Source organism: Centroberyx affinis, unplaced genomic scaffold (assembly GCF_046629955.1).
Source record: "Centroberyx affinis isolate AG114_WGS23_722 - 3 ecotype Tasmania unplaced genomic scaffold, CSIRO-AGI_Caff_v1 ptg004451l_1, whole genome shotgun sequence".
In the NCBI taxonomy this organism is placed as follows: Eukaryota; Metazoa; Chordata; class Actinopteri; order Beryciformes; family Berycidae; genus Centroberyx; species Centroberyx affinis.
In genome coordinates this window covers 10,081-34,535 of record NW_027282120.1, presented here as the reverse complement: position 1 = coordinate 34,535, position 24,455 = coordinate 10,081, and the positions used below count along the sequence as shown (strand labels likewise).

General features: G+C 44.0%; 2 protein-coding genes across 2 annotated transcripts; one reads left to right on the top strand and one right to left on the bottom strand.

Annotated features, from left to right (window-relative positions):
• Window positions 1-3,087: 3,087 nt before the first annotated feature.
• On the bottom strand, window positions 3,088-11,968 carry LOC139665110 (uncharacterized). The gene is made up of 11 exons (XM_071544077.1): window positions 11,829-11,968; window positions 11,311-11,335; window positions 10,911-11,200; window positions 10,099-10,442; window positions 9,568-9,663; window positions 8,459-9,285; window positions 6,727-7,506; window positions 6,247-6,296; window positions 6,095-6,156; window positions 5,217-5,534; window positions 3,088-4,166 (listed from the first exon to the last, which is right to left on the bottom strand). The coding sequence occupies exons 1-11, from the start codon at window positions 11,966-11,968 to the stop codon at window positions 4,150-4,152; spliced, it is 2,949 nt and encodes a 982-aa protein (XP_071400178.1). The 3' UTR covers window positions 3,088-4,149.
• A 3,022-nt stretch (window positions 11,969-14,990) lies between these two features.
• zfta (zinc finger translocation associated) lies at window positions 14,991-24,455 on the top strand. The gene is made up of 5 exons (XM_071544086.1): window positions 14,991-15,114; window positions 17,102-17,617; window positions 19,329-19,718; window positions 22,654-23,109; window positions 23,965-24,455. Exons 1-5 carry the CDS (start codon window positions 14,991-14,993, stop codon window positions 24,453-24,455), a joined length of 1,977 nt encoding a protein of 658 aa, XP_071400187.1.

The window sequence follows — 24,455 nt, the reverse complement described above, 5'->3', positions numbered from 1 at the left end:
TATCAAACAATAAAAATATTCTCAGATTTGGATCCGAGGAACAAAATCTCATCAAATGGGGGTCTGTGGCTCTAATGTGGACTAAATTAGGGGTCCATGATATGAAAAAGGTTGAGAATCACTGATTTAAATTTGCAGAAACCAGCAATGAAAGTTCCACTGGTCATGGACTGAATCCCCAGTGTAGTATAGCTGGGTTTCCATCCAAGCATTTTTTTTGCGAATCATGATGTATTTGAACAAGACAAGAAAATATCCTCAAAATCGGAAACAGGTTTTCAAGTTCGCTTGAAGCAGAACATTTTTTGGTCACTAAATAGATTCTGTAGGATTGGTGTGATCGGCCTGACGAACGGTTCAAAATTGACTTTGGACATCATCACCAATATAAGTCACAGGTGTATGACTGTTAGTTTATACATAATAATATTGTCAGTGCATTTCATTGTTTCTACGTTCAGAGAGCATGAAATATGGCCAACATTGATCAGTTCTTGAAAGTTTCCATTTTTCTGGTGGTTTCTTTACATTCAGGAAATCCGTATTTTACTCTTAGTGACATTTTAAAAGTTTGCTTAAAATTTGCTTGGCAATTGGATGGAAAGGCAGCTTATGACTGAAAAAATGATCGAGCTAGAATTCAAACAGATTTCCATATAGATTTGTTATTGATCTGACACTCTTATCAAGCATGAGTTCAGTGTCTTCTTCGAGCGCACATGGCTGTTGCTGGGATGGAACCTGAAGACCTTCGGGTTACGAAACGGTCTCTCTAAACCACAAGGCTTCACTGCAGTTTGTACTGTGGTCAACCCAAGTCTGAATAAAAGTGAAAGCCAGCAGCGGTGTATAAATACTGTCTATAATATACATAATAATATATATGTAACCCGATGCTCTTTAAAGTCATTTCAGTGCTTAAATAAAGCCTTCAGTAAGACTATTAGAGCAAATGGAAGGTACTGTGTGTCAAACAGTCTGCAATCATCACAAAATAAAGACTCCCTTTCTAAGTTCTGTTGACTGAGGTCCTTTGTATTCATGAAAGCCATTGAAATACTGTATTGAAATGATGGTGGTGGATAGGGAAGTTCCTCTCACTGATATGAATATTTCATGTCTCACAGAGCCAGTTCGGCCTAAGGTAAATTTGCAATAGCCGGCTACAGAGAAAACAAACAATGTCAATCCTGGTGAACCGGTCTCACCGAGGTGGCCATGAAAGAGGCGGGGTTTGTAACAAAGAGCCAATCACATTGCAACGTGGACAGATCCAGAGCAACGGATTTCACTCAAGAAGAACAAACTACTGTGATGAATAAATATGAGGAATACTGAAAAATAACGGCAAAAAGTGACACTTGCTGCTGCCAAAGCTAGAGATAAAACTGTAGATCTGCATAGGAAGTGATGCATTTTATGGTTATTTTATTGAAACTAAAACTAACTGTGTGTATTGTATCAGTGCATACTCATAACCTTAATGTTTTTCTTTTCCTATAGCGGTGAGAGAATCATTTTTCAAGTTGATGATAGGTAAATCTGAAAGCAAGGGCATCTGCTGATCCTTAAAAAGCCTGAAAAAGTCTTAAATAATCTAAATTTAAGGCCTGAAAAATAACATCCAGTTAGTAGAAGTCGTATTTTCTCACCATGTAATGACAGGTTTCTTTGTCCTTTTTCTTATTCTGCTCGTATAGTTTCACAACTTTCATGTTCAATCTTAAATCCAATTCCAGACAGCATTAGAAAGGTCTTAAAAAGCCTTAAATTTGGCTTTCTGACACCTGCAGGTACCCTGGAAAGTTGATCATCTCATTGTGAAAAAACAAAGTGATGCTCATATGTCAATCACAGAACCAGCTCAAAAGGTATAAAAGGTTTATTAGTACTAAGAAGGCATTTGAACATTCCCTTTTAACCGGTAAACAAGTCATCAAGTCAGAATTACATTCTCATAAGGTAAAATAGCTTGGTCAGTTTCAGATATTTACAGTTGGTTGTGGCTGTGTGGGCATTGTTTCTTCCCATAATGCATTTCTCTGATTCGACACGACCGACTCGCGAAAGCTTTGTGCTCAACGGGACTTTATCTCAGCATACTGGTGATGAAAATCATATGGGAAAACAAAAGAAAAATGGGAATGCATTCCGGATCATCATCATCATCTGTAATATACAACTGTCCATCTGTTTCATGCAAGGACGCCTTTGGATCTTCCAAAACTCACAAATGAGATACTAGCTAAGGATATCAATAATGCATCATCATGACATAATCAGTTGTGTAAGAACAGATTCAATAAATAATAAATAAAGTTACATTTTCCATTGGAAGATTGTTCAAAAATAAAGAAAACAGCACAGTAAAAGATTTGGCATCATAACCACTTGTATTTTGTGTCGTATTTACAGTGTGTTTCATGTTTGACAGCTGATATGAACTGCAGGAGTATGTTTGTTTGTTTTTTGTTTGTTGTTTACAGGAGTTCAGAAAGTTACTGTAAAAAGTTGTTGAATACAAAAAAGGTGTCAAACAGGAGTATCTAAGGTTCAGGGTTTGAAGTACAGCATGGTGCGTTACTATGGAGCCAGAACAGTGACGTTAGTATTTGGCACTGAAAAAAAAAAGTTGCCATTGTATTTGGAATTGGGGGAAAAAATGGCATTGAAAAACAGGACACTGGCATTGAAAACAAAAATTGAACTGATAAAAAAAACATTGGTATTGAAAAACTTTCATTGAAAATAGTATTTATTGGAACTGGAAAAAAAAATCTTGGCAATTGAAAAAAAATGGATTGAACAATAGTACGTTGACATTAAAAAATAAAAACTATAACTATAAAAAATTAACTGAATGTAAGACTTTCTCTGCACATGTTTATTTTTTGATGCCAATGTTTTATTTTTCCAATACATTTTTTTTCAATGCCAAGATTTTTTTTTAAGTTCCAGTAAATACTATTTTCAATGAAAGTTTTTCAAAGCAGATGTTTGGGGGGTTTTTTCAGTTCCAATAAATTCTATTTTCAATGAAAGTTTTTCAATGCAGGTGTTTTTTTAGTTTTTTTTTTTTTAGTTCCAATAAATACCATTTTCAATTAAAGTTTTTCAATGTGGGTTTTTTTTTCTTTTTTTTTTCAGATAAATTTTTGTTTTCAATGCCAATGTCCTGTTTTTCAATGCCAAATTTTTTTCAATTCCAAATACAATGCAGACGTGTTTTTTTTGTTCACTGCCAAATACCACAGTCACTGTTCTGTCTCCATACATTACCGGCTACAAAAAACAGCTGTAAAACATTTCCAGGCACCCATGCAAACATCCGCGAACAAAGGGAGTAGAACGGTCTTGGACCTGAACGCCAGCCTTTTAGTTGTGCAGTAAAAACTTTGTACAAAACTGATAGGAACTGTCGGCTCGTACAAATACACGACAATAGAAAGATTTTACGTATTGTGCTGTGTGTGAGAAATAGGGTTAGACCGATATATCAATTTGCCGATATATTAGGCCGTATTGGGGTTTTATGATAAATGTCATATATTATTTATCATAAATATCAGCCAGTCAGATTGGTCCATCTCTGATAGGATGCAGGATCTTTCTGACCGCAGCTACACAAAAATTGAAATTTTTTAATTTTTGTTTATTCATTTGATTGTTCACTAATGTTTTCTGCAAACTAATTATTCAGCAATGTATCCCAGAGTTTCTCCCACCATTGAATAGGTGGAGTGGGTTTCAATGGAGAGTTTTAGTGTCCCATGATGGTCTAAATGCTTTTTCACCCTGACAAGAATTAAATCCTGGGAGAAACATTGATTACTTGTTTTTTTTAGCATAAAAATGGTCAAATTTAAAGATACTGAATATAATCACAAAATATCGGCTATCAGCGGTTTCAATATAAAAATATCGGTATCGGCCTTCGAAAACCCATATCAGTTGAACCCTGGTAGGAAATGAGGTAAAGCTTCTTTTTGGGGTGTGTGTTCCCTTTACAGCATTCCCTTTCAAGCTGACCTTCCATGAAGGTGAACAAACTGATCTTTTTTCTTTTTTTTTTTCATGAAAATAAATAAATAAGACAAATAAAGTGTCGGTCTTCTCTTCTGGTCCGTATTCTTCTGCAGGCTCTGACATTTAGTCCCTGTGTGCTTCTGCAAAACAAATATGTAAAAATCACATCGTCTGCCATTCAGGAGCTATGTTTCCATCCAGTCAACAAATTTTAAGCAAACTTATACTGTATATTCTTCACTTATTATAGCTTGTTATATTCAATACTCTACTGTACCACCTAATGGTCATACAACCAGGATGGGATATACCTGGGGAAAACAGTGGGTGTATTTCTGAAGGTCAGACAAACATCGTTGTGTTTCCATCGCTATTCATCACACTACTTATCCCATCAAAACATTTTCAGAATTGTATAAAATTTTGCCGCTTCCATTGAGCTTTTCTCACTTGACATATCCCATTATGTGTAAAAAAATACACAGAGGGATACTGTCAAATTGATGGTTCTTTTTGCCTCAAATTCAAAAAAATTTCAACAGTGAGATAGCTAGTATATAGTTAGGTTAGACAGAAATATGGGTCCAATATTGTCCTTTTATTAAAAATCTGATCTGGTCCAGTCAGTGTCACCCAACTCTGATATAATAGATATGATGCAGTGTGATTGATTACATACTTATTGTAGAATTTATCAATACTACACTGGTTATTTACGGGAAGACCTTAACCTGAACTGATTATAATGAGGCATTTTGATCAGATTACACACAAGTAGTACTATGCTATTAGTAGTACTAGTCATAGTAGTAGCAGTAGTAGTATTTATTTCTATGTTTCAATTGGGAGTTTTAGTGTCCCATGGTCTAAATGCTGTTTCAGGGGCTTTTCCATCCTGACAAGAAGACACTGAATACTTGCCATTTCTTTTTTGGGGAATTTTTCGGCATAAAAATTGTCACATGCATGACTTCCTTTTACCTCTTAAATGTATAAATCTATAAATACTGACTAAAAGGATAATTGGGCTTTATTTTCCATACTGACGATTGATCGTGCTCAAAATTTCATCACTTACTTCACAAAATTGAAAATGAGGCCCAGGTTGAAAATAAGCAGAATTACCCCCTTAGCTGCCCTCCCCTCTCTCTACATCACTTCATTATTGCTTCAGTATATCTCAGCCGTACCTGCCAGGGCCCCGCCGTGCTGCTGCAGCTGGCTGGTGAAGAAGCGCTCCCGCTGGGACACCTGCTCGTCCCAGGCCTCCAGGATGCGCCGGCGCTCCCCGGCCTCCAGGCTCAGCGTGTCCGGGTGGGCCTCGTCGATGTGGGCCCGCGCCCCCTCCAGGCTGTGGGAGTACTGCAGCTCCCCGCACACCATGCACACCAGCAGCTGGTTCAGCGGGTCGTAGTCCATGAGGTAGCGGTTCCTCCACACGGCGTCCGACACGGGACCGTCCTCACCGTTAGCGTCGTCGTAGTCCGCGAACAGGACCTCCGATTCATCTGGAAAGACAGTGGGGGGGGGGATTAAAGTCAGTGACATGTATACTAGCGTTTGACCGATATGGGTTTTTGAGGGTCAATACCAATACTTTTAGATGAAAGCTGCTGATAACCAAAATTTTGTGCTGATATTCAATATATTTAAATGTGACTATTTTCATGTCAGAAAAATAAAAAAAATTCCAATTATGGATGTGGGTTATTAGACCAATATGGTTTTTGAAGGCCCTAAGGCCCTAACCCTAACCCTACCAACATTGATATTTTTCGATTTAAACTGTCAATAGTCAATATTCTTTGTCTAAATTTTACTATTTCAACCCAAAATTTGCAAAAAAATTTCAAGAAAATTGAGAATTGCATTCTTGTCAGGGTGGAAAAGCCCCTGGAACAGCATTTAGACCAAAACTAAACTACTTCTAGACTACTACTAAAAATACAGTAGTGAAATGAAAACAAAGTTTTTGCTATCTAGCATTGAGAACGTTTTCAAAAAGGTAAATCTCCAAAAAGTTCCCAAACACCTTTTTAGATTGAAAGTGACAGAGTTGATACTTCACCTTCTATTGGTGCTGTGTAACTTGAGTATGGAAAGTACCCCAGGTCCGTGTCTGAGGAAGTGCTGTGAAAGACAGGGCAAAGTTACTTCCACTATTATTGAACATTGAGCCGACAACAACAACTACAAAGAGCAGCCAAACAAGTTTCCCACCTCATGAGCTGTTCAGATTCCTCTGCGGAGTTTACCCACTGACCAGAATCCTATAGATAAGACAGACAGAGAGAGAGAGAGAGAGAGAGAGAGAGAGAGAGAGAGAGAGAGAGAGAGAGGGAGAGAGAGAGAGCGCAAGAGAGAGATCGGGGAATGGAAAAAATGAGAGAGATTGTAATAAACAAACAACTGTAGAGAGCAAAAAGCTGCATGGAGTCACATTTTAGCAGTCAGTATCTATCAGTTCATATTGGTGTGAGATATCGCTTAAATCCTATAATACATATGAACAGTCATCCAAAAATAATCAGATATGAGCAGCAATTCAGAATTGAGCATGAAGTCCTGCAGTGTGAACGTAGTCTTAGAGTTACTCATAAATGATCCACACTCTCAATCATTCAATATGAACATAATAATGATGCAGAAACCCTAATCCATAACGACGGAGTCTTTTTCAGATACCAGTGAAGCCCTCACCTGTGTCTCCAGGTCCTGTGCAGGCAGGATGGGCCTCCAGTTGTTGGAGGCTCTCCTTTGGGTGAGCTCCCTGTCCCGAATGGCCTTCCTGGCTCTCTGCTCCTTCTTTTTTACCCTCCAGTACTCCCTCTTCCTCTTCAGAAAGTCCTCCTCAGACTCTCCTGGGATGGGCTTCGGAGGAACCATGGTGCTTATAGGCGCCAGCTTGCCGGGAGTCGGGAGCATATGCTGGGGGCTCCGAGGCGGAACGCATGGGATTTTTACGGGACTGCGGGTGGATGCGCAATTGGGACTTTGACCGAGGGGTTCGATGGGTTGTAGGTTGATGCTGGACAGCGGGTTGTCCGGGGGTTTCAGAGTAGGGAGGGAGGGGGCTGAGTCTACATCTGTGCTTTCTGGCACCTCGAGCGTCCACTTTCGAACTCTGGGCTGATCAGGGCTTGAACCTGGCGTGGCTTGTTGCTGATTCTCCACTAACAGCAGCCTGCCGTCCATCCCGTTACCCAGCGACGGAGCGGCGGCGTCAGCTCCTGCAGGGTCAGACACAGGACTGAGGCTGCGAGACGTCCCGCTGGGTGAACAGGAGACGCTGCTGATGGGCGGTTTGACCTGGAGCGTGTCGGGCGATTGTCCAGCACTAGATGTAGTAGGGCTGACGACCAGGACAGTAGGGATGCTAGTCACTGCTGTCAGAGTAGCAGTGGAAGGCTTGGGCTGGAGGGCTGGTTTTATCGGTGGACTCACACCCTTGACACTGTTGATAATAACGAGACTTGGAGCCTGAAAGATGACGAACAAATTAGGAAACACAATGAAAGCCAGAGATTAGTTCATAACCAATGCATCTTTCCAAAACATACACTTAAGTGTTTGTCTCAAGTTTTAACAGGGCCCCTCTAAGTCGCCTTCCCCTCTATTTTTGCTGCTGGAGTGTCAAATGCCAGAGAGAGGTTTGTGGTGTAATGATTCAGGTTTCAGCTGGACTGGGCATTGAGCCCTGCCTACAATCAGTGGTGGAAAGAGTACTAGAATGTCTTACTAGCGTAAAAATCTACTGAAGAAAAAGTAAAAAAAAAAAGTAGCTCATTTAAAATGTATTCAAAGTAAAACTTACAGAGTTACTTTTTAGAAAAGATCACAGTTTTAGATGTGATCTTTTCTCTGCAATTCTAAAAGGACAAGAGGACAGAGTTCAAACTAAGTTCTGTTACATTTTTCCCATGTGGCGAGTCACTTCTAACCTGGCTGACTCAGCAGCCCTTGTGTAGGACACAGAGCCTGGAGACGGTTCTTTGATCTATGTCAGCAAACCCACGGTAATGAGGTGACTTTGTCATAGAATTTATGATCACTGGATATCCAAGTTCTCAATTCGACAATTTGTGACCGTTGTCCTTTAAAAACTGCCCTGCCTCCACATGGGGCGTAATCACATGTCAAAACACAACTTGCTCTTTACGAAAACCTGCTGCTAGCTGGGCTGCACCTAGCTAGCATAGTTTCCACTTGCCCTTAGCTAGCAGTTGTGGTTATGGTAGACTGGAGTGGCTTTTGAAGGCTATGTAGGACGAACTTGAGAATATAGCCATATTCAAACACATTGGTGTAAAGTGAGAGGTATTTTGCCCAGTAAAAGTTATTCTTGGCAGATAAATTATTTGAGTTTACAAGCCCTTAGCAGATGAGCCAAAAAGTTCAAGTTTTGAACGCTCACTCTAACATATTCACTCACCTGAATGTTTTTCGGGGAAAGCCGCCTGTATTCCCCCTGTCTTTCTTTCTGCCTGGCCTTTGACCTGGCCCTCTGCTGCCTCTTCATCAGCTTCCAGTACTCCCTCTTCTTCTGCAGGCTGCTCATGCCACTCTGCTCTGCCGCCACGTGCTGCTGTTGCTGTTGTGCTGATGGTGAGTTGTTCCTTTGGCCTTGCTGTTGTGGTGGACACTGTTGTTCACAGTGTTGTTGCTGTGGATGCTGGTGATCCAAGGGTAGGTGATGCAGCTTTGGCGGCTCTGGGGAGCAGCAGTGTTGGTGGCCCACCTTTTTGGTGCGAAGCCTCTGGGCTCTGCGTGGGGATGACGGGGTTGAGCCGTCCGAGGCTTCCAGGGAGGTGCACAAGTATGAAGGGGTTTGAGATGAATGTTCAGAGGCAGGGTGCAGGACTGTCTCATCGGAGGAGGGCAGAAGTGTTAATGTGCTAATCTGGGGCGAGTTCTTGACATGAGGGCTCGGTGAACGAGCTGGTACCAAGGCATTAGCATCTGCCTGCCAGCTTTTGATCTGTAATGTAAGGTCAGCAGCAATGGGCACCTCCTCTTCATCTCCGAGGGAGAGCTGAGGTACGTTTGGCTTCATCTCTTGCTCTGGGCCCTCCTCTGCTGGACCATCCTCCACTTCAGCTTTACAGGCCAGATGATCTGTTTTAGCACCGGTCGGTTCATTTTTACACTCAGTCACTGTGCTGAGCGATTCCTCCAGGAGTTTTTTCATAGAGGCCACGGCTAAGAGAGTGGTAGCTTGGCTGTCTGTACTCAGAGCTGGGTCAGGATCTGGCTGAGGTGCTGGAGGTGGTGATGGAGAGCGTGGGGGTTTGATATCTAGACAGATGGCTTGTTCTGGTTGAGAATTTAGGTCAACTGCTGGTGTAGACTCGCCTTCTTGTTTTATCTCACTTGCCTGTGGTGTAATAGGCACACTACTGTTGGGAAGAGGTTGGGTATTCCCTCTATGGTTAGTTACATTTCTGCTCAATGTGATATTGGTCGCTGCTACTTGGTGAGGAGGTGTCAGCTTTTGCATCTTCCTCCTCTGTAAGGCTGCATTGACCCTAGCATGTAACACACCCTGCTTCAGCCTAACAGCACGAGCTGCTCGCTGCTCTCGTTTCTTAACCCTCCAGTACTCCCTCTTCTTTGCCATCCTCTCCTCCTCGGTCAACTCTGGATCCAGAGAGGGTGCCGATAGTGACGGTGCACTACTTGAAACGGCCATTTTCATGACACAACCACCGAGGTTCGACCCTGCTGCCAACACTCCAGAAACGGTATTTTGAAGGGTTTGAGGGTGAGTGAGTGTGAGCTGACCTGTGGTTTGAACAGCTAATGTGTTAGTAACAGTTGCGGTTGTGCTTTCAAGTTGAGTCCTTGGTCTGATTGACAGTAACCTTGGAGGCTTGTTTACTGACTGGCAAGCAAGTGGAAAGGAGACTTTCGCCTGAGCTGGGCGGAGTGGAGGGAGAGGCCGGTTTACCCTGATGGGGTCTCCTAACGCCACACTTTTAGTTGCACTACCTCCAAGTTTGGTGTGAGGCTGATGTTGACGGGGTGTGATGGTGTTATTGTTAGGGTTAGAAAGTAGACGAACTTCTTCTTCACCTTTGTTTGCTGCTGCGTTGGGATCCGTGGGAACTTGGGGGATGTTGATGGTCACCGTCCCATCCTCTTTGATGAACCCTCCAATGGTCTCAGAGGCATGGGTAAGGGTGCTTCCTGTTGGCTGGGTCACGGTGCTGCAGGCCTCCGCTCTGGCCCTCCTCATCTCCTCTAGTATTTTCTGGTAACGTTTCACTCTACGCATCAGAGAATCCTTCTCCTTCAACCTGGCCTTCACCTCGACAGACAGCTTGGCTCGCTGCTCGCGCTTTTTGATGCGCCAGTACTCTCGCCTCCTGGCCGCCGTCTGCTCAGGCGTCTCGTTGGGGTCGATTTTGGGGGCATTTCTGGTATTGAAGACTGAAGCATGGGATGGGGATTTCCCCCTCATGGTTCTTTGAATCATGAAACTCTTCTGGGCTTCAATGAACCTCTGTCTAGGCGTTCTACATCGTGCCATCGCTCGGCTAGAATTTGAAAGATGTACATAACTGGGAAGCTTTCTGGTTGGTTCTCCTGGCTTTTTCTCAGAAATAGCATCACGTCTGATAACTGTCTGTGATGCCTTATCCCCCTGTGATTCTTCTACTTTTATCTGGACTGCTTGCTGATTCTGGTTAAGGTTAACTGTGGTTAACTTAGCTGCCCCTGACTGTAGATGAGCATTCTCCTTTTTAACAGCTATGGTAGTGTGTTTAGTCATGGTAGAGGACATTACCATGACTCTGGTGTTCTTCATAAAACGTCCTGCAGATGTAAACGGGGTCCTGACCCTACTAAAACACTGTCTCCGGCCTGCTCCTCTGAAAACTGACGGAGATGGAACGTGCTCAAGAACCGCGCTGTCCGACTGTCCTGTTCTTTGCGGTGTTTGCCTCTGCGACGTCACTTCGCCGCTCTGTGTCCGCTCCCTGGCTTTAGCTAGTCTAGCTGCCAGCTTTGCTCTCTGCTCTCGCTTCTTGATCCGCCATTGCTCTCTGCGCTTGGCTGCTCTTTCCTCCTCAGACTCCGGAGAAGGTTGCGTGTTGCCAATACCTTTAGCCCTCTGGGTGGCGACCAAGGCACTCTTTTTTCCAATTTGAGGTGTTGTTTTTGCTGCTCTGGCCTGTATTTTGATAGGAACAGGGGCAGATGGAGAAGACACAAGCATCATGCCTGTGGTAACATTGGTGGATAATGGTTTGGGCTGAATGCATACTGCAACTTGTGTCTTACGTTGTGCTTTGGGGACTGATGCACCCTGCATAGACACACATGGCTGAGGTGTTGCTTTTGCAGAGCTGCCATTGGTAATGGTCATTGTGGTCACTCTGATTGGAGGCACTGAGGAACTGGTTTTGAACAGGGTTCCAGTGGGTTTGGGTGAGGTAACGGATCTGCTCACAGCACGCCCTGTTGATAGGCATTTCACTGTGGCTTTGTTGACCCCAGCAGCTTTGGCTGAGATGGAACTTGGTGCTGGGAACTGAGGCAAGACTTTGTTGAGTTTTATCGTCTTGAGCCACTTCTCCTTTTGGCTTTGACTGGCTTCGACAGAACTCGCACCCACTCCATTTCCACTCTGTGACGCAGGAGACATATTGGCTGTTTTGTTTGACTCATCATTATTCTGCAGTGGGGAAGAGGAAACCGCCAAGGAGCTGGATAAACTGGAATTCGACAGTGCAGAGGCATTTAGGTGTTGGGGTTTTTTACCTCGACTGTCTTGTTTTGGCCTTCCCCTCCTCTCTGACAGTCGGGCCCTCTGCTCTCGTTTCTTGGTTCTCCAGTATTCCCTCTTTTGGGCAAGGGTGGCATCGTCGAACTCTGCGGCAGGCCGGTAGCGCTGGGACGTCGAACCACCAGTCTCTCCTTTACCTTTCATGGTTGGCATGCTATCGGAAGCTTTGACAGCCCCCCTTCTCACCCAACAGTACCGGCCGGCTCTTCCCTCGTCACTCCCGATTCAGTTCATCTCTTCAGGCCAGAATCCTTACTCCAAGAGTAAGTGCCATTCACTTACATGGTGTAAGCTAACACTGTCCTCCGATGTGATGTTGCAGTAGGTTTTCGCTCTGCAGAGGAACCGCTAAATCTCTCAGACATCACATCAGCATGTAGGAGTCCTGAGGGAGAGAGAATAAAACATGTTACATTCACAATTTTGTTTCATGCTATTGTAATAAACACTGTAAATACTGGGTGTGGGTGTGTTTCCTTTAAAACTATATATAACATGAGCACAATTAAGCAGTTCTCTTTTTCCTCAAGTGCATGTCCTCATGTCCATTTCTGATGTACTATGCACACAAGTTGAGGCATTATTACTGGTAGGAACTGTGTTTGGTCAATATCAAAATCCCATTTTAGGTCTAATTCACACACTCAATTCTAAAGTATGACAAAGTCCCTACATCTAATATCATTTACCACCACAACTTCCAGACCTGCTTATATGAATAGACTTATTTTCAAAGTGGAGCAATGATTGATGACTGACAAGATATTAATGTGACAAATTATTGGATGTTGGTCACCAATCATCTTAGAGAGATGGTCTGAATGCTCCTTGATGTGATTTTTCTTTTTTAAAAACAAACATGCCTAGTAGATTTCTAGTGCTTTAGCTTGATATTTGCTCTCCAATATAAAGCTACCATATGAAATTTGGACTCACTTAGGCTAAGGTATGGAAAGTGTCATACAGCTCCTGTGTGAGTGGTTTAAACCAGTTGAAATGCATTTCAAAAGACAATGCAAAAGGGACTAAAACGCCCATACATCACAATACTAGTACACAGTGGACGATTTCTAGGTATAATAGAGTAAATAGCTTATAGTTGGCTCAGTATTTAAATAGCCTATGTCAAATTAAATTTAAATGTTACATATTTTCATTCCAGAGCATCTTTGGTACAAAAAACACATCATGTAGCTACAAAATGTGTGTATCTGACGGCGTGCAGCTCAACCAGGAAGGAAGCAGAACGACACTGTCCCTTTAAACCTGTCCCTTTCTATCACAAATTATATCTGTCGAGAGCCATTTTCATCCTTTATTCTCTATCTATTTGATTCCAAACGCAGCGAAACAACCGCCGCTCGAGCACAGTCCAAAACACCCGCGGAAACCGACCGAAATTTTGCCCCACTTGTGCGTAAATCACACGGAAAAGCGCTGTCTCTTGCAGCGGCACAATGGACAAGATCTTCCTCCTTCTCTTGTCCACACGGACTGGCGCCTGTCTGAGTCTGCTGCCTGTCTAAAAGAGCCGAGAAAGCCCGCACGCTACTGTCATAAAGCCGGTAACGCTTCGAAACATGTGGAAGAAAAACATGCATACCCGTTACCTTTTAGTTACACCTAACTTTCCGGGACAGTTTTTTTGTGAACGTTTTTTGGACAGATATTGTGCCAGGACACTGCAGCTACTTTCCGCCAGCCAGCCGTGCTCTGAGGCTGCCTTGACAACGCTGAAAAGTACCAGGATGTGGGACCTGGATGCTCGCGCTCTGTGTGTGTGTGTGTGTGTGTGTGTGTGTGCGTGTGTGTGTGTTTGTGTGTGTGTAGTACACTGCATGGCGGGGACACATAGAGACAGTAGATACAGTAAGCCGACCCCCTCCACCCCCCTTTTTTTTTTTAAAGCCCTAACCCAATCACCACGGGACCCTCCACTGTATCTATCCATGCCAAATTATCTCACAATATTCTGCTTATGATATGAGAAGTGCATGAGTCACATCACACTGACTGACTGACTGGCTGCTGATCAACCCAATTTGACATTTTGGTTGGTTGTGTGAAGCCCAATTCACCAGCTGATCCAAAGAAAATGACATGAATCAATCTAAAATGCACTATACAGAATTACATAAAGCGCGTGATGACATATAGGCTCGTATTGTATTTCCAACTTGGAACAGCTGGACAAAGGTCCATTGATTTATAGGCTGTCTGTAAAGCTGGCCTCAATTGATGTTGGGGTTTTGTGCAGAATTGCATTCGGGCTACAGTTCAGTGTGTTGTTGTTTTGATAATATGCACCATGATTCAGGTGCAATAGTTTGCCAAAAAATAAAAAATAAAATCTTTAATTTATGGGTTATTTCAACATTTTGCTTCAGCTGATAATGGAAATAATTCCACTGTAATTTCATTCACTAGAAATTATCCCAAATAGAGAATGTATGAGAATGGCTGGGTTATTATCTCCCTGCGTAGCCCCAGTTATATAATTCAATATTAAATAAACAATTTAAAAAAAATCCCAAATCTTATCAGATGGGGGTCCGTGGGGCCCTAATGTGTGTCTATTATGGATCCGACACGTTTTAACCAATACGTTGCTGAAAAATGAATCCGCTGTGCTCGCGCCTCATTCTGTGAGAACACCAGCATTAGTATCAGCAGTAGTATCAGCATTAGCGCCTGCTGCTCCATCTGGCCCCCCGGGTGGGTGTGCGTTGTCGACGCCGCTACTGTCTCTTTAAATTTACCCAGGAGCCCCTTAAGGAGCCCCAGGGGCCCCTAGTCCGGCTCCCCACCCTGAAGACAAGCAAGAGCCTTAAAATACATTACTGGAGGCCTGCGCTGAGGCGCTTCCACACACACCAGGACGGACGACCGGGCCGAATCCGCCGCCGGAATACATGATTCTATGCTTATATGAAAAGTTAACTTGGCTCCCGTGCGGGGCGCGTGGGGGGACGAGGGGGACATTGTAGAGCACGGGCTCCTCAGCGATGGGCACGTTCTAGAGCGCCCGCCAGACGCGTGTCGAACGGTGTTAACATGTTACTGTTGTAACATGTTGTTGTTGTGAGTGTGACATGTCCCGCGTCGGCGCTCCGTAGAGGCGAGACGGTGAAGGAGGGAACGCGAGCCACTATTCCAAACAGCAGCCAGGCCAGTGATGGAAGAGAAAGAAACGGGGGAAAGCGAGCCCGTGGACCTCCGGTGTGCCGAGCAGGCTGAGCTGCTCTCATTAATAATAAGCGGAGAGGAAGAAGCGACGCAAGAGGAGAGTGACTTGGGAGGTAACAAAAAAAATAAATAAAAGAGACCCAGATACTGTTATTATTGTGGGGTGTTTTCCACCGCCGAGTGGCTCTGCGTGGCTGTCAGAGCCACGGCCATTGTCACCCATCCAGTTAATCCGTGTCAGGGACAATGCCATGGAGCAGCATGGCCCCTCCGTCTCTGTGGCTCCTATAAACAAAGGCTCAATAGCACGCAGGCAGGCTGGCCGTGACGCGCAGTCGCCACCTAGCGGGCGGCAGCGGTAGGAGTCGCCGCCCACCACATAATAATAATCATAATAATCATAATAATAATCATAATAATCATAATAACAAACAAGACAACATATTATATATTTTATTAGGCTATATTATAACCACCAACCCCATATTATTATTAATATTGGTATTATGAATATTATTTATGTAGTATGTTTGTAAACACAGTTACAACACCCTTTACATTGGAAGTAAAACAACAGCAAAAACATAAAATCGACAGTAAAAACAATTAAAGCAAAGTGAGTAATATGAAATCAAGGCAAGAGCCACAAAAAGTAGGCCAAAAACAAATCATTAAAAGGAAGGTTTTTCAAAAGTTCTATATGGAACCATAATAACTGAAAGAACCCTCTGATTGGTTGAAATATAGAAAGTGGCACATCAGAATAAACAACCCAATATGGTTCTTAAAGAGTTCTTTTAATACTGCTGGTTTGGAGCATTTCGCGTATTCTTAAAGTCTTAAAATAATTCTATGTAGAACCGTTATCATAGAGCAGTGGTTCTCAACATGGGGTCCGGGGACCACCAGGGGTCCTTTAGACAGTTTCAGGGGGTCCCCAGCAAACTGATTAATTGTTAAACGTCAGTATTATTTAATTTACAAGAAGTTAACACAATTAGAGAATGTAGAAGAATGACTATTTTGATCATAGTTTCACTGTTATCTCTCTACAATACAGATAGTCACAATAAAAGTATTTTCAGATTTGGCTCTGAGAGACAAAATCTCATCAAATGGGGGTCCGTGGCCCAAATGCGTACTGAATTAGGGGTCCTTGATATGAAAAAAGGTTGAGAACCACTGCTATAGAGAACCTCTCTAAAAGGGTTCTACTGTGGTACGAGTCTAAAGATCCATTTTAAGGTTCTACGTAGATTGGGAGTAGACCCCAAGTTGTACACATGTTCCCAGTAATACTGTTTAATATCTCTATTGAATGATTAATAACAGGACAGGTTATTTTCACATTATTAAAGTCAGTCAGTGATGTAGTGTAAATAGTGATCATCATGAGCCAAACAAACCACCACCAATATAAACAAGAATCAAATGTATTTTCTCAAAATAGAAGAACTTCTATTTTGAGAAAAGCAGCCTTTAAAGTCCCCACCTTCATATGACTTGCATTAGTTTGATAGTAGTTGCTATGATGTGTCCTCCTGATTTTATATCATTATGGTTTATATCAGCCTGAAGAGTTTGAGTTGAGACTGAGTTTAGGTTGGGTTTACGATATATTGGAATTCAATATATCGCGATACAAAAATGTGACAATACGTATCGTGGGGCAGTAAAATGAATCGTGACATCAGCTCCATTTTATTCTGCTGTAGTAATCACAAATGAGACGGCTTGACCATCACAATCTCACAAATTCTCCATCCAAATTATGTTATTTGCACTTTGTAATGACATTTTTAAATTGTTTACATTCTACTGAGCCAAAGCCATCGCTAGAAAGATTTGTGGCATTATTCTGCACAGTCAGACTTTGTTGTCACTTTATTTATCACATCGTATCGTGTTTGTATCGAATCGTGAAGCCCATATCCCGTATCGAATCGTTTTGTGAGGTAAACATATCGTCCCATCCCGATGTATTTCCTATGTCCTCTGCCTGCTTTCGGCCGTATCAGACGTGTCCCCATGATGTTCACTGTCCCTCCGCACGTTCTATTTCCAAATGTCACCCTTGTTTTCTCTCTGTTCCCCCCTCAGAAGAGGACGGTCTCGCCAACGGCCACGTGGAGGATGAGTCGGAGGCCGGCCGGGTCACGCCTGCCGGCTCTCCGGGAACCAGCTACTGGAGCATCACCGAGGGGCCCGACCACCCGCTGCTCCTCTCCCCCGTCCCCGGGCCGTCGGGACGCAAGCCCCGGGTGCAGCGGGCGTCGCGTCCGGGCCTCAGCCGCATCCCGGGCCGCGACCACCGCCGCTACTACCACGAGTACTGGCGCAGCGAGTACCTGATGGACTTCGACCCCCAGCGCCACGGCATGATCTGCATGGTGTGCGGCAGCTCGCTGGCCACGCTGAAGCTCAGCACCATCAAGAGGCACATCCGCCAGAAGCACCCGGACTCCCTGCTGTGGAGCGCCGCCGACAAGGAGGTGATCCGCTCGGGCTGGGAGAGCCACCTGAGCCTGGAGGGGGGGCAGAGGGCGTACGGGGCCGTCGCGGGGCCCTCGCCGCAGGGGGAAGACGGGCTGCCGGACCTGGATCCGCACGCCGCCGGTGGGTAGGACTCTCAGACCCGGACGGGCCAATAGATTTCAGGAGCTCACACTTGGTGGCAGTATGAGCTTGTCTCTTGATACGATGGTGCGTGAGGATGAGAGGATGATGTAATGTTCCAGGGATTGGAGAGGGAAGGATTGTGCCTGGACATGATCCTGTATAGATTAGTAAGGGTATGATAACAGTACCCATATATGATACAAATCATACAGAAATAATTACATAATATGTACAGACTGGGATTATAATAATGTACAGAACCAGTCTGGGTTAGGGGCACCCCATTCACTTTTAAATTACTATTTCTTCACAAATAAGGCAGAAAGTGCTTGCTCGTCAGAGTTATTATAACATTAGAGGACAATTTTTTGCCAGCACAACTCCATAGCAGCCTTCTCCAAAACAACTGAAGTCAGTGGGGACCAGTTCTTCAGAGTTCCAAAAAGACCTACAGTATATTTACAGCATCATTTAGTGCAAATCTGAACTACAGCTGATTGATTTGCAACAAATAATGGTGTATAGGTCTTTCTATTCACAGTGTGATTGTTTGGCTGTTTTTGTTTTGGAACTCTAAAGAACAGGTCCCCATTGACTACTATTCCTTTATTCAATTTAAACTAAGTAAACTGAAACAATGCTTGGACAAGGTACTAGGCTCCCAAGACTTCATGAAATAATGCAACCTTTTAATAACATCAAAACAGCTAAACATCTTCTGTAAAAGAGTCTCCCACCAAGTTCCCACAGTACATCTCAGTGTCATGCCCCCACATTAGATACTGTGCTCAGTGTAGGTGGTTTATTTTTTTGTGTAAATTCCCCACATTCAACAAAAGCCCCAAAGCACCCTCATACAACCCTTACTTTTCAGTGAGGTCCTTCGTTTACTTTTCTCATTTACAATTGACTACTGCATGAAAACTACCCAGGTCTACAAAAGTCCACCTTGACATACTTAATGGTTTTTTGGGTTTGCTTCACAGCTTAGAACATGGACATTTAGGGAGTCAGAGCATAGATGTTATTCTGCATCAGATCTACTGTGGGAGGTGAAAGTCCCAGTGTCTGATGAAACCACCGTGGTTTCACTTCCTGTTAAAGGGAAAACTTTATTAATAGCATTTACCTTCTGACAGTCTAGTGACAATCCCTTTGTGCTAATATAAAAAACAGACATGTATATATAAGGAGTTTATTACTTAAGTCACGTGTTTATCACCACCAGTCAGCAGTAGATTGGCTGTAGGATTTTACACACACACACTCAGTGATGGTGTAATCACAAAAGACATACAAAGCCATTGAAATAACAATCACTTTTGCAGTACACTATGTAGACAACCATAACCAAAAAGTAGATCACATCAGAGATTCTATAACCAGTACACCAATAAATCAATTTGTCCTTTAAATCTGGGTGTTGTGTGTCTTGAGGGTATAAATCCAGAATGTGTCCCTCTGTCGCAGTTTCTAGTTTCTTTTTAACCCATCCCCTCCCCTCCTCGATTCAAGCTGGGTATTTATTCAGTACCCGATGCGTCCAGTATTGCAATTAATTAATGTTTTGATGTAGAAAATTCTATTAGGTGATGTCAGTAAATGAATTTTTGGAATACTCTGATCCCTTTCCAAAGAATAGTGGAGGTAGTACCAAGCACTCCTTCATATAGTTTTCTAAATTCCACTCTTTCTTGATTCTCGTTAGAACACCTAGACCCTGTGATTCCCCAGCAGCAGCCCCAGCAACCCCCCAGCCTGCCGCCCCCCTCCATGGCGGGCGACGCCCCCCAGCCCCACGCGGAGGAAGAGGAGGAGGAGGAGGAGGAGCAGGGGGAGGAGCGGGACCCCCCCGGGCCGTCGGCGGGCACCCTGGAGCGCTACCTGAACGACTCGCTGCACGCCTGGTTCCGCCAGGAGTTCCTGATGGAGTACGAGGCGGAGGCCGGCCGGCTGCTGTGCATGGTGTGCGGGGGCCAGCTGCCCTCGCTGCACCTGGACCACATCAAGAGCCACGTGTTGGACACCCACCCCAACTCCCTGGTCTACAGCTCCGAGGAGAAGCACTGCATCCTGCAGGCCTGGGCTCAGACTCACGGTGAGGACGGAGGGCTTTCGGGTGATGCAACACTAGGCTCGGGCAGATATTTGCAAATATTGAAGATCGCGATATTTTCGAGAATATCGCAATATTTTCTGCAGTATTGGTATACTGACCCTAGCCTAGAAATGTGATGTCATTTATTAGAACTAAAATAAAAACAAAACAAAAATAAAAATGGAAAATAAAAACACCCCTCACCCCCCCGCAACAATATCGTATATCGCAATATTTTGGTTGGGACAGCATCGCGATATAAAATTTGGGATATCGCCCAAGCCTGTGTAACACACCCTCTGGTGGCCATGTTGGAGGTCGTCAGCTCTTGGCTAACAAGAGCATAGCCGATACTCGATAATATCGAATATCGCGATATTTTGAGAATGTCGTGATATTTACTACGGTATTGGTATATTGCCCCCCCCTATAATTATTAACAGCCTATAAATTTGATGTAATTTTGAAGCAATAAAATAAAAACAAAAATAAAAATAGAAAAAAGAAAACACCCCTCACCCCCCTGCAATGATATCGTATATCGCGATATTTTGGCGGGACAGCATCGCAATATATAGTTTTGCATATCGCAAAAATAACACACCCTCTGGCGGCCATGTTGGAAGTCGTCAGACAAGAGTATAACCGATTGCATTTCTAACCTTATGACCCTATGATATCGGTAGGATTAGCAGATTTTTAAAAATCTCAAACACGCACATGCTTGGTCATGCACATGTGCGTGTACAGTATAAAGTACATTGATCATTATGAGCGGTTACCTTCTGTTCACCATTTATCTATACTGGTTAAACTTTAAAAAGAGCCAATACCAATAAATTGGACTGTTGAGGAAATCAGGACTCAGCTCAGGTTAGGAGTGTCAAGAGAGTATGGCTTCTTTTTTGCTTACATATAGGTTAGCATACAAAGTCAGAGGTTGCACACTTAATAGAGAAGTGCAGATGAATTTGCACTTTAAAGAAACTAGAGCATAGCTACGTACTTGGCCTTGAAACAGATAACTTGTGGCAGTGAATGACCCGTACAAACTGGAACAAAGAAGGAACGTGAGGGACAAAGCGTGACGTGTGACCCGAAGCAACTGTAGCAGAAGATTCAAGGATAAGTGATTGGGTCTTAAAAGATTTAAGACATGAGTATAAATCTAAAGGTTAAAGGTACATATGATTCAAACAGGTTAAGGCTTAGGGTTAGAGAAGGTTAATGTTACTCTTCTACACGAACACACAGGGACACTAGACATCAAAGAATGCTATGGTGCAATATTAATATCTTTAATCAAAAACAAACAAAACAAAATCAAACAAACAAAAACAAAAAACTGGTTGTTGTAGACTAGTTCATTTTGTTAATCTTGTTTTGTGGGTATTTTACGTTTTCATACACATTGTCCATAGTCCATATAATTGTCCATAGTCCATATAATTATAGAATCTATACAACAAACTAAACTATACTATAAGATTGTTCTAAAACAGTTCTAGTAAAATATTTCATTCCAAAACCTTAAGAATAACATATAGTCTGATTGATTTCTCCCCTTTTTTGTAGTACATTGCATTCAAGATTCAAGATTCACATTTTAAGTTTGTCCATTCAATGCCAATATGTGCTGTGCAAAGTATTGCCTGGCGATGCCCTACAGCTATAGTACACATCCATAATGTCACGCACTGCATGGCTGCATCTGTTTGGGATGCACTGCCTAGCCTGCCATCTGCTTATGCCAATTTACAGGCCTACCTTAAGCCTTTGGTGTTGAAAAGTGGATCTTCTTCATCTCCCCATAGAACTCTGAGCAGGTTCAGACCAAATTTGTTGTTTTAAGGTTAGGGTTAGGGACGGATATGTCAGATTTTCCACCGTGACAACCACACTGCATCATATCCATCAAATCAGATGTGCATGACACTTCTGACAGCCGTTTAAAAGACGACTAACAAGTTTATGGCCGTCTAGACTAAAATTAGGCTACATAACTTCAGTTTTTGTGGGGTAAATGACAAAAATAAAGCACGATCTTGTACTTATGGACTTCTCTGGTGCATATTTCTTATATTTGCAGCTGTTTATGCATTGTTAAAATATGTACTAATGTATTTACTGCTTGGGTACACTGGGCTGTACATAGCCAAAAATATCCTGGGCTATATGAGAGCTGAAGCATAGACACAACATTGAAATCATGTCAGTGGGATCAGTCTAACCCTGTCGTGAACTCAATGTGCAGTGGAGTCGAAGTTAAATCCCCTGCCGTCTGTGACAGGAGTTATTACAGATATTAAACTGCTGCTCTTTCAAATCAACTACTCGCTACCAAGCAACACAAAACCTTATATGACGTTCAATAGGCTGCGTAGGTGCAGCAGAAGAGGAATGCCTGGGCCCAGATCAGACATAAGCCATAAAGGCTATGGTATGATAGATTACATTGGATTAGCCAGGTGTATACAATATGGCTACAATTCAAACCAACCAGTCAGAGTTGGGTTTAGCTGTATTCCTTGGTTTGGCCTAATCCTTTAAGGCCGCCCTTGACTGCAGTTTATGGGTGAGGGGGGATTTAGGACCAGCCTGATGGTGCAGGCCGGCTGTTAAAACTAGATCAAGAGGCATGACCATTTGTTTTATTAATTTAATCTATTTTCATCCACCTAGTATTTTTATTTGGCTTATGAGGCTACTTTACAGCCGCTTTCCTGTCATGAATGACTGGGGGCCAGATGTGGATCTTTAGTAGCACACTGTGGATCTTTTTCTATCATACTTGAATGTACAGTTTGGTTCATGGGTGGTTGAATGTCTTAACTCCACTACAGAATGACTCTGGAAATAATGCTTGTTTCAGTAATTTTAGATGCTTGTATTCATTCTGTTTTTGATTCCTCCCCCGCTCCTTGCCCCATATCAGAAGAGTCGGACGACTTCATCAAACTGGAGCCCAACACCAAAGACGGCGGGGTGGACCTCTTTCCTCAGGACGTGGAGGCCATCCAGATCAACGCTGACCTGTACCCGGCGGGCGATGGCGCTTTAACTCAGGACACTTGTCTTATCGGCGAGGACGGCGGCGTCGGATCTCCGCAACAGGGACCCCAGCCTCTCCGCCAGCCCAGGAAGAGGCGACTGCGCGGGGGCGACCCGTGGCGGCTCCGCCTCGACTACCTGGTGGCGTACGGACCTCAGGGCCGGGGCACCTTCTGCATGGTGTGTTCTCAGGTCCTGCCGGAGACCAAGGTCAGCAGCTTCCGCCGCCACATCCAGGAGTGTCACCCCGAGACGACCACCCTGAGCAGGCAAGACAGGGAAGCTATGGCCGCAGCCTGGACCAAAGATTATCCCACTGAAGGCACACAAATTAAAGAAGGTGAGGTACTGCTAGCCACTGTGAAATACTGGGGCTGGTGTCAGAGTTTGGACTTATTTTAAAACTGCACTTAGGCCCCAAATGGCAGCGAGAGCTAACTGTTTGAATTTTGAGGACTTTACTACCCAGAAATCATACGTGACTTCAGTAAACTGCGCTCTCCTCGGACCTAAATTTCCCCTTCTTGTATTGGGTTCCATTCAAAGTCATAAGTTTGAAATTCCTAAACTGTAGGTTGTAATTCCAACCTCGGTTCATTCCAGTGGTCCACCGTGGAAAAAACCAGGGAAGAAATATGGATGTCCATGAGATTTGCTTTGCCCAATGTCAAATACCGTTCAGCCAATGTTATGTCTGTGATAGTTGGCAACATTAGCTAGCGAGTTAGCATGGCACATTCGCAAATGTAAGTACATTTCAAGTTTATATGTTAACCCATTTACCACACAGGTGATCATCGGTGAGTCCAGCTTCCTCTGGACGGAGCGCTTTTGGATTTCGCTCTTAAGTTTCAATTCGTCACTTCTCATGCGCTCAGAAGATTTCTTACCAGTGTCCATACCTGATGCTAGAATTTCACTTTGGCAAATAGGGTGAATCTACGGCATCTTATAGTGGGGACAGAGATGCTCTTCTCTGTTAAAGCCCAACTTTGTAATTTAGGCTGATAAAAATCTTGCCTAGCGCAGCTTTAAAGAAACAAAAATTTGAGAGAGTTGTTTGTGATAGAAGTGGGCAGCTTTGTCCATTAGTAATTCTTGGTAAACGGAGAAGAATCAGAGACAAAGGGAGTTTTACATAGTGTAACTATAACAATACCCTCCCTCACACTCACTCCCCTTCCTACTTTGGCAGAAATCGACCCAAGCGAAGCCGTCGGCCTAATTACCGCAGGAGGGCTGAACGACAACACCTCGCCCGACGCCGGAACGCCCAGCAAAACGGTGAAGAGGGAGGAGGGCGACGGCGGAGGGAAGGGCAAGCCGAGGGACGGCGGCGCCGCGGCCGCGCCCTCCCGCCACGGCCACTACCCCGGGAAGGACCAGCGGAGGAACTACCAGGTGCGCTGGCGGATGGAGTACCTGATGGATTACGACTGTCGGAGGCACGGCCTGATCTGCATGGTGTGCGGAGCCACCCTGGCCACGCTGAAGGTCAGCACCATCAAGAGGCACATCCAGCAGGTCCACCCCCACTCCCTGGACTACGGCCCCGAGGAGAAGCAGCAGGCCCTGCTGAGCTACAACCAGACCGCCCTGCACTTCGTCCACTCCGACGACTGCTTCTCCTCCCAGGACCACGGACACACGGAGCCGGGCCAGACCCCGGCACACTTTGGCACTTAG

What these genes read in the sequence shown, in the direction of transcription:
- LOC139665110 (XM_071544077.1), bottom strand. Translation starts at nt 11,968, where the DNA reads ATGCCAACCATGAAAGGTAAAGGAGAGACTGGTGGTTCGACGTCCCAG. An exon ending in CGAGAGCAGAGGGCCCGACT is followed by an intron (nt 11,336 to 11,828) that starts GTCAGAGAGGAG and finishes GTGTCTATGCAG; the next exon opens with GGTGCATCAGTCCCCAAAGC. An exon ending in ATCAGTCCCCAAAGCACAAC is followed by an intron (nt 11,201 to 11,310) that starts GTAAGACACAAG and finishes ATCAAAATACAG; the next exon opens with GCCAGAGCAGCAAAAACAAC.
- zfta (XM_071544086.1), top strand. Translation starts at nt 14,991, where the DNA reads ATGGAAGAGAAAGAAACGGGGGAAAGCGAGCCCGTGGACCTCCGGTGT. An exon ending in AGAGGAGAGTGACTTGGGAG is followed by an intron (nt 15,115 to 17,101) that starts GTAACAAAAAAA and finishes TTCCCCCCTCAG; the next exon opens with AAGAGGACGGTCTCGCCAAC. An exon ending in CCTGGATCCGCACGCCGCCG is followed by an intron (nt 17,618 to 19,328) that starts GTGGGTAGGACT and finishes GATTCTCGTTAG; the next exon opens with AACACCTAGACCCTGTGATT.